We start from the raw sequence: 10,215 nt of genomic DNA, 5'->3' as shown, positions 1-10,215 counted from the left end.
ATCCCCTGCATGTCAACTTAAGTACCTGGTGCAGTACGGCCAAACATTAGCAGAGTGAATTGGGTACATGCGTAAAGAAGGCAGAGGATTACAGTATAAGAGCTCTTCCATCAATATAATAACTTTATTCTGCATATGAATGATTCCTCAGATCCATGCTTACAGTACAGAGAGAGAGAGAGAGAGAGAGAGAGAGAGAGAGAGAGAGAGAATGTACTATTCTTTCATTCTTTCAAACGTTGTCATCTGTGTAATGAGAGGGGCATTTTTGCATGGTATCATAAAAACCACATCCACATTGCTAGCACCCAACAAGTGTAACAGTGTCACACCAAAATATGAGGTCATTTAAATTGGTTAACAATTTTGGTTATGTACCAAGCTTTGTAGAAATGTCCTTATGGAAATGTTCTTATCTTGTAATTACCATAGCTTGATCTACATTTCTCTGTTTATTTTTGTTCTTTTATTCATCATTGGACTGTAACTGTGGGTGAGAACCAACCTGATATCGCACTATATACAGTATATCTATATATCTATATGTATCTACATGAATTTCCATATAAAATAAATACATATAATACATCATACATGGATTTGTTGATATCATCACCGTAAACAAACATGAAAAACAAAAAAGGACATCATATAATATATGTATTTACTGTACTTCAGGTACCACAGAAACAAACAAACAAAAAGTGCTTAGTAAAAGATAAGGATACATTTACCTCTGTTCATCTTTGATTGTATCAAGTTCAAAGTCAAAGCACCGTCCGAAAGGGTATAGGCCATTACATTTGGTACTTATCTCTGTAAACCCGTCGCCATCCCCTGTCCTTTTTCAAGCTCTTTCAGTGACCCTTTGTGCCCCCACCCATGGTGCTCCCCTCGTGACATGTCTCACACAGAGTCCACTTTGACCTGGTTATTGTTGGTCATGAGCGGCGACGGCTTGCTCTTGAGCCGCTCCACCGCATCATTGGAGCTGTCCTGGAAGAAGATGCGTGCTGTGCACACCGACACCACGATGCGCTTGTACTCGCGGCGGAAGTTCTGGTTGAGCACGCCGTACACAATGGCGTTCAGGCAACTGTTGAAGTAGGCCATGAAGTAGCTGGCCACAAACAGCCACTCCGGGATGAGTGGCACCACGACCTTGGGGTCGATGGCCACTGCCAGGCCGATCAGGTTGAGCGGTGCCCAGCACACGGCGAACAGCACGAACACCACAAACATGGTGACAAAGTTCCGCACGTCGTGCGGCGTCATCTTGGGCCGGTTGTCTGGCTTGACTCGCCGCCTCACCTGGATGACGAGGATCCAGATCCTCAGGTAGCAGTAGGTGACGATCATGATGGGCAGGATGAAGTGGAAGAAGACGACGGCGATGGTGTACGCCGAACTTGCCGACTGCTCGAACGTGCATGAGTAGATTCGCGGGTCGTACTGCAGCGAGCCCACGAACAGGTTGGGCACGATGGCCACCACAGTCAGTGCCCAGATCAGCAGCACGTAGCACACCGAGTTCTTGTCGCTGTACAGCTTGTCGTACTTGAGGCTGTGGCAGATGTAGCAGTAGCGGTTGATGGCGATGCCGGTGATGTTGAAGATGGAGCCGATGACGCTGACGCCCATGAGGAAGCCGCTGATCTGGCAGTGCATGTAGCCCAGGTTCCAGCCATTGTGGAAGATGGAGGTGAGGACCAGAGGGTATGGGTAGATGGCCACCACCAGGTCTGCCACCGCCAGGCTCACCACGAAGATGTTTCCTGCACAGAAGATATAGCACAAGCACACACACAATTTTCACACTTTTCTTATAGTTGAGATAAGACGAGAAACAGGGAGAGAGAGACAGGGAGTGAGACGCAGAAAAGGTCATCGGGCTTGGAAATCAAACCTGATCTGTCAGGCTGCATAATAGCCTGCGCCTTAACCACTAGGCCATCGGCGCCAACTAACCGCAGCCTAACCCTAACCTCAAATCCTGTACCCTCAAACTGACCTTAAATAATTAATTGCCTATTCACAGCTTCAGCCATAAAAAAGGAATATAAAAATGACCCTTTTCTCGTGGGCTTGACAACAATTTCCCCAAAAAGGTTCCGTTTTCTGGTGTAAAAAAAAAATAGCTCCCCAAACACCTGCAGGCAAATTCATATACATCAACACACTTCACAAAGAGCATACACATCGAAGTGCACTAGCCAGGGAAACTAACTTTGAACCTGATTCATTCTATGATTTATATTGTGAAGAGGATGTTAAAAGGACTTGAGCTCTGCCAACTCAAGTAAATCAATGTTTTTTATGTAGGCAGAGAGCAAAACTATTATGTAATGAGAACTAGTATATTTTCCTGTTTAAATATTGTTACGCCAATTCAGTCTCTTTTGGGGGAGTAATGTTAGTGCCACAAAAGCATTGTGAAGTGATGTAAAGTTCGACACCATGCACTTACTATAGTGAAACACAGCACTTTCATAGATCTGTTTGACTAATGTAAGGTCCACCCCCGCTGGAAACAATCCCTATTTCAGCAATACAGTCCAACAAAAACTATTTCTAATGTCTCTGGCAAGAAATAGGCCATATACTTCACACGAACAATGGCTACTTTAAAAGTTTGTTCACAATATTCAGCAACTTAAAGTATTCTATAGTATTCAATTCTAGAGTAGTTTTGACATTTGTACTACTGTAGTCTCTGTTAATATGTACATTCAGTTGTGGTCAGCTACAAAATCACCTACTGTACAAAATAGTGTTGTGCTGATGAAACATTTTGTGGGTTAAGTCTTAAGTGATTCATTTTTTGCAACTTTTCCATAATAGTTTCATATTTTCACCACCTGTGCATTTAACATAAAGTGCTGTAAATTGGGCTAATGCTAGCATTATCGCTGATAATAGTGTGTTTCTTATTCGATGAGAAAATGTGTTTTATACGATATTGTAATGTTTACCCATTTGTCATTACACAAGGGAGAAAATCACTTTCGGCTCCAATGGCAGACAGTTTATTTTTTGTAACTGCATAATTATTGTCTTTTGGGTATGGGTTTGGAGGCAGCTCACGTCTCTGACTGCTCATAGTCCCGTGAGACTACAGTAAACACATTTGGTCCACAGGTAAACAGTAAACACCTTCCTCCCCGCTCATGCATTCACAAGTGAAAACAGCCTCCTCCCCTCCCTCGGTATATGGACGGAGGAGATGAAAAGTATACAGATCGCTCATTTGCCATTAAAATTCAATTCACAATTCAATTCCGCTGTGTTATTTCTGAGATTTACTTTTGCTTGCACACAAAAAAGAAATAATACAGGAGTTACCGAAGGAAAACAAATCAATGCTGTATCCTGCGAGGCTGGGGACACTTGGCCCACAGGCCTGTCTCACAAATAAATGTGGTGTAACAGAGGTCACTAAACACGTATTGAGCTATGTTTGCAATAGTTGTGGTTTAAACGATTCAAAGGAGCATTATTTGAACTCCTCAGGCAGGCGTCTCATTTATTAAACTGCAAGGATTCCAGGTTTATGTGCCTCAAAAGACAAATGGCTAAAATATGCGCGCACAAAAAGAAGCAAAGAAGTAAAAAAATGTATAAAATAACTTGATTTATAAAACCATGTACCGAATTTGTATCTGTTAATACCACTGTTAATGCTGTTAATATACTCTTAGTTAGTGGACTTTGACTACATTTATATCTATAGGCTACCTGTTAATACACACTAATCCCGAGGCTAAACAGGATAGGCCTACTGTAGTATACCTACTTTCCTTTGGTTTCTGATACTTTATTCCTAATCCCTGCGCATTACAACCTGTTAACACTTTTCTGTTATTGTATCCACCAGCTAGGCCGAAGGTATGACCAAGACTATGTTTTGGCCCTTGGCCGTCCGTCCGTCCGTCCGTCCGTCCGTCCGTCCATCCATATGCGCATGGTAGGAACACCTGATGGAGGGGATGCCTGGCATCAATTTACACCTCCCTGTACATCTCAGTCCTCCACTACCATTAAACCTCACTGGTAGCACATCTCACACAGTCCGTCCGTCCGTCTGTCCATCCATATGCGCATGGTAGGAACACCTGATGGAGGGGATGCCTGCAGGCATCAATTTACATCTCCGTGTACATCTCAGTCCTCCACTACGATTAAACCTCACTGGTAGCACATCTCACACATAGTCACACCTGGCTCACATTGCAAAAGAATCTATGTCCAGTTGCACACACATTTTGGCAAACAGACATAACTCTGAGGAAGGCTATGTGCCGTCCATCTGTCCGTCCGTCCGTCCGCGGGTGGAAGGAACACATTATTCCAAGCAGTTCATTTCCCCTCCATCCGGCTATGGAGGGGATGCCAGCTGGCATCAATTTACACCTCCCTGTACATCTCAGTCCTCCACTACCATCAAACCTCACAGGCAGCACATCTCACACAGTCACACCTGGCTCACATCGCAAAGAATGTCCAGTTTCCCACACATTAGGGGAAACAGACATAACTCCCTGAGGAAGGTTATGTGCAGAAACGCCATGAATGCTGCCTGGCATTACTGTAGAACGTCTGTATGAATCAATACAAAATATATTTCATGACGGTTTGACTTGAGCAGTTTGCAGAATGGGTACACTTCAAAGAATCAATACAGAGTCAGTACAAAAACTGCACTAAGACTTGTTTACATCAGGGTCCTCCATTTTCATTTCATCAAGAAGTGGATCTCCTCCGAAGTACAGTTTGTTCTGCTCACACCTCACACTTAACGAATGCACCCGGTGGTTGTCCATCCAGACAACAAATATTCTGTGATTTAAATTTAAAGAAGAAAATCACATGTGGCATGTATAGGCACATGAACAAATATCTCATAATCTACTGGGAGTGCATGCTCATTTAAACGGAAAGTTCACGAATAATAATTTGTGAACTTTGTGATCGTGACAAATAATCAAGACAACAAACACAATATTTTGGGCCGATCAAATAATTACAAAGAAGAAAAACAACAAAAGAAGTATGAACCTGCCCTTTTTTTCTTCTTTCTGTTCGATCCAAAAATATGTGTTTGTTGTCATGATTTGTCACGATCCGAGTTGGCTTTGTTCGAGGCTTACAGATCTTTCAATAAATACTTTTTGAAATGTCTATGGGGAAAATTAATGGGGAATTATTTCCTGGGCCTGTCGTCATCATGAAAGGGGGCGGGACTGCTCTATTATAGCACCACCAGCCCAGGAGGCACAATTCTTCAAATAGGTTATGTTTATATATACCCCTACACATTTTGTCCACACATCACAAACGTTCCTTACCTGGTGGAGCTTGAGCATCAAATTATTGGCTTATGAATGCAACAAAAACTACAAATTCTCCATTAATTCAAGGCTCCGTGGGGTGAGTAATCAATGGAAAAACTATTTGAGGGTGAGGTCTATCTTGCTACACTAATTGAAAGGGGGGGGGGGACGGGGGGGGACCGTTTATACATTCGCCTTTGTTCGCCTTCTCCTACCAAACCACACTATTTGCACAAATCTCTCCATGCACAACACCTACTGCATGCCTGCCCAGACATAACGCACTATGTTGCATCCATGCAACTGTCATAATTACCAAATAGTCTGACTAAAGTGGCCACCCTGGACAAGTGGCCACATGGACAACTGGGCACCTGGCCGAGTGGCCACCTGGATGAGTGGGCACCAGGACAACTGGCCACCTGGATGGCGTGGTTTGGCGCTAGAGCGAGACCGGCCATGGGCCGGTCGAGTTCTAGTCTCTTTAAGGCGTGCAGGTGCCCCACGAGCACATGGACACTCACATAACCCACAAGCGCATGGAGGCTCACACCCCAATATCCCTGTCAAGTGTGTAATTATGTCAGTACAGTATGTAATCTGGAGACTCACCTCTGGCGTGATATGATCACGCCAGAGGTGAGTCTTCAGATTACATCCCCATTGCGAGCTGTCTCGCTTGTTTGTTATGAAACAGAGGTTACCTACGTAACCCGTATGCACTTGATGTATTACCTTGACTTGTGTTGACCTTGCTCATTGTAAATCGTTCTGGATTAAGAGTGTCCACTAAAAGCTTAAATTGTAATTGTAATTGTTATTTTTTGGTGGGTGTTCCGTTAGTTCAGCGGTTCTCAACCTTGACATTTCAAAGACCCCCCATACAGTATGTTATACCTATAAGGGTCCATTTAGAACCCCAGAGACCCCACTTTGAAAACCACTGCGTTAAGATCTTGTGAAGAGTGAGTGAGCTAGCGTTTCCCTAAGCAGCAATTTCCCAGCTGCCACCTGGATGAGCGAGTGCACGGTGCATTTTATTCATACAGCAGATTACTACTAACTTATGCAATATGAGGGAAAGCGTGCGTGCATGTGTGCGTGCGTCACAGGCGTAATTTCCATGGGGGTGGTGGGTTATGTCAACCAAATTCCAGTCCAAATTACCCGACAAATACCTGATTTGCGCGTGCGAGGTGTGCGCACGCAGGGCCCCTCTGATAAGAAAACCCAGGGCTGATAAACCCTATCTATGCCACTGGTGTGCGTGCATGCGTGCGTGCGGGCATGCCCGCGTGCGTCCCGATTCAGCTCTCACGCGATTGGCTTCCTGCATGTGATGTTAGCGAGTGGCGTAAAGGAATGCGCCCCTCTCTCTAATTAATGCACATGGCTAAGAACTCAATGTTGCGTGTGCCAAGCAAACACGAGTTATGGGTGGGTAATTAAGGCCACCAAAGCACTTGCCTGTCTCTAGAACTTCAGGAGCAAATAGAGGACAGTAGGAGGGGTTTAGCGATGTTGTTTTATCGTTTATTTTAGTGCAGCATTTTCCCTGCTGTCACCTGGATGAGAGAGTGGTGGTGTTGGTCCTCAGTGGTGCCATTAATTAAGAGGTTATGAATGCTAATGATGAGCTTTGCGTCTAAATAGAGTCTTTAGGGCTGCCGCATGAAGAGCCTACTATCACAAATGACACAAACGTGAGCCAAGTAGCATTTCCCACTCACACACATGTACGCACGAGCACACACTTGCGTGTACGCACACGTGCACACACACGCACGCACGCGCGCGCGCACGCACGCACGCACGCACGCACGCACGCACGCACATAACACGCACGCACGCACGCACGCACGCACGCACGCACGCACACACACACACACACACACACACACACACACACACAGCTGCGCGCACAAGCACACACGCAGGACAATTGTCAATTTCTAAACTTCTTCTATACTTTTGGCCCTCACAATTATATAGTAATACAAGTACACACACTCACACACTCACTCACACTCACACACACACACACACACACACACACACACACACACACACACACAGAGTGAGCATGTTGCTGTTCAGGGCTCGGTTCTGTCAGACTCATAGCCTCTCCATGCCTGGGGTGGTACTGTGAGTTTGGGCTGGGAGCCAGAGGCAGCATGCAAGGCTCTATAGAGTAGCTCTGTCTGGTCCCTGGTGCTTATCTGGCTCACTGGGCTCCGTCACGTGGTCCATACCAAACATTCCTGCGGAGGACCCCGGATTGTTATTAATTAAGCCTTGTCCTCTTAGATCTGTCATTCAGCTGCCCTCTATAGGGAATTGGGTGCACCTGCTATTGTCACAAGGCTCCATGGGCCATGGGTAAGGGAGGAACTGTGTGTGTGTGTGTGTGTGTGTGTGTGTGTGTGTGTGTGTGTGTGTGTGTGTGTGTGTGTGTGTGTGTGTGTGTGTGTGTGTGCGTGTGTGCGTGCGTGCGTGCGTGCGTGCGTGCATGCGTGCGTGCGTGCGTGCGTGCGTGCCTGCGTGCGTGCGTGTTATGTGCATGTGTGTGTTATGTGCATGTACATACAGTATATGAGCGTGCACATGAGTGTGCATGCATGTGTTGAGTGGAACTGAGTGCATGTGTGTACACGAAGAGTGTGCACAAGTCTGTGCCTGTATGTGTATGCGACTGCATGCACGTGGTTGAGCGTGTATGCTGTGCACGTGCACGTGCACGTGTGTGTGTGTGTGTGTGTGTGTGTGTGTGTGTGTGTGTGTGTGTGTGTGTGTGTGTGTGTGTGTGTGTGTGTGTGTGTGTGTGTGTGTGTGTGTGTGCACGCACTGTGTGCACTTAGTGAGCTTCAGTGCACACAGCTACAATGGAAAGATGTCAGTGATGTTCAGAGCCAGTATGGGGACAGAAATGGGGGCTTCTGTAGGCTTCGTTGGCTCTCGCTGGCTGCAGCAACCCTGTTACAGGATTTTTAAGTCAGTGTTAAGAGCCTTGACCTTGGCAGGGTCATGTATACAGTCCTACAGGCTCCACTAGATCCCAGGTCGTGTCTTCTCTCTCTCCAGTCACCATGCCTGGGTTACCGATGGACCCATCACTCACACCCTTTCATTTGGCTTAGAGAGAGATATAGACCTGGTGCTGCTGTTTTTTCAACCCCACAAATGTTCACCATTTTCTGTGTGGACTTCTACTGAAACAGGACCTGGCAAGATGTAGTTTGTCTGGACCCAGGATCAGGGCTCGACAGTAACAAAGTACCCATATGAGAAGTCAGAGATCTGTGATAATCTGGCTCCACTGTCTGCGACATATTAAAGCATAAACTGATTGTGCTTATATAACCACGCCCAACACAAAAGTGCCACTCGCCTACAACAACTGCACTGTTCGAATTACGTCCCGATAGGCACAGAATTGTGAATCATGATTTGAGGTGAGAGTTTTTCCCCCACTCAAAGTGACTATAGTAGCCAATCACAGCTTGTCCTTGCACAAGCGGTATTTGGGATGACGCAGCTCCACCTACGTTTCCATGGGGAGTTTGTTGGGAAAGCAAAATGAGGCAATGGGGTATAGTGCAGGCACATCGTCAGTCAGTCAGTCAGTCAGTCAGTCAGTCAGTCAGTCAGCCAGCCAGTCAGTCAGTCAGTCAGTCAGTCAGTCAGTCAGTCAGTCAGTCAGCCAGCCAGCCAGCCAGCCAGCCAGCCAGTCAGTCAGTCAGTCAGTCAGTAAGGACCACGGTGCGGTGCACAGACATACGTTCTCAGAGCTAATGTACGTAACACGATTTTGCTTTACAGGGCTAATAGATGTGCAGGTTAATGATTGTTCAACAAATCATCTGTGGAGAACCATCAAAACAACATTCCGTAAATGTCATACACGTCATACCTCATCGCTTCTCCTACACGCATGCAGAGATGTTGCAGTCTTCATTCTAGAGGTCAGTGGCCGTTGGCCAGGTAGAGTCGAAAGCCTGATTTATACATAGCTGCGCACCGGTGTCACACACTGAAAATAGTAGATCCACGTAACACACTGTGGGCTTGTAGATGTGCAATGTTGGTGTCATGCACAAGCCTCAGCCAACCTGCCATGACTCCCCCTTCAGAGCTGTGGTAATGAAGCCTAGACGTTTCAGTGCCCCAAGGTCAACTGCTATAGGCTGCACCACTGGCCTCCCCAGGGGACTTACAGAGGCCAAGCTGCTCAGTGAATGTTGAAAGGTTAAGTCCCATTCATACTTCGCCGCATGGCAGTGTTGTGCGTCGAAAAATACGGACTACAACCTCACTGTGCATCCGTGACGTGTTGTGAGATTGTAGGTCTTTCATTTTTAACTTTAATTTAATTAACTCATTAATACTATAGGAAATCATCTGTGTCATTTTAGATTATATTATCCTTTAGGCCAGCGGTACCCCCCAACGCTAAGTGTACCCCCCAACGCTAAGTCTTGTTGTAATTGGAAGAAAATGCTACATTTTTAATATGATTATGGCAAAAAATCACAGAATGTCACTGCACTGAGAGACATGCAGCTGCTGTATACTCCCACAGCTGCTCTATACATCTCCTTACAACAGTGTTTTACCAGATTTTGCCGTTTGTGTTAAATAACACCATAAAACCGCCATTACCCTTTACATGTCACGCAACCCCTAGAGGGCGTTCGAGCACCACAAGGGGTGCACGCGCCACAGTTTGGGAACCCCTGCTTTAGGCTATTGAAAAATCTTGAACATTTGTGCAAATCTTTTAATGTGTAGTTTTAACCCATTAATCTGACCCAGCGCCATTAGCGTAGATCTACGCCAAATGGTATTTTATAGTGCTTATGATCGATCGAGTCGTGCTAATGTAAGT

The 10,215-nt window shown here is 45.7% G+C and overlaps 1 protein-coding gene across 1 annotated transcript in view; it reads right to left on the bottom strand.

Annotated features, from left to right (window-relative positions):
• Positions 1-232: 232 nt before the first annotated feature.
• Positions 233-10,215, bottom strand: part of mtnr1aa (melatonin receptor 1A a) — a 59,082-nt gene continuing 49,099 nt past the window's right edge. The window contains exon 2 of the mRNA XM_079499738.1: positions 233-1,775. Within this exon, the coding sequence (XP_079355864.1) occupies positions 907-1,775 (869 nt within the window). The 3' untranslated portion in view covers positions 233-906. The remainder of the gene's footprint in view (positions 1,776-10,215) is intronic.

The sequence above is a fragment of the Electrona antarctica genome, assembly GCF_951216825.1.
Source record: "Electrona antarctica genome assembly, chromosome: 4".
In the NCBI taxonomy this organism is placed as follows: domain Eukaryota; kingdom Metazoa; phylum Chordata; class Actinopteri; order Myctophiformes; family Myctophidae; genus Electrona; species Electrona antarctica.
Note: the sequence above shows the minus strand (reverse complement) of the source record. Positions and strands in the feature narration are given on the sequence as shown.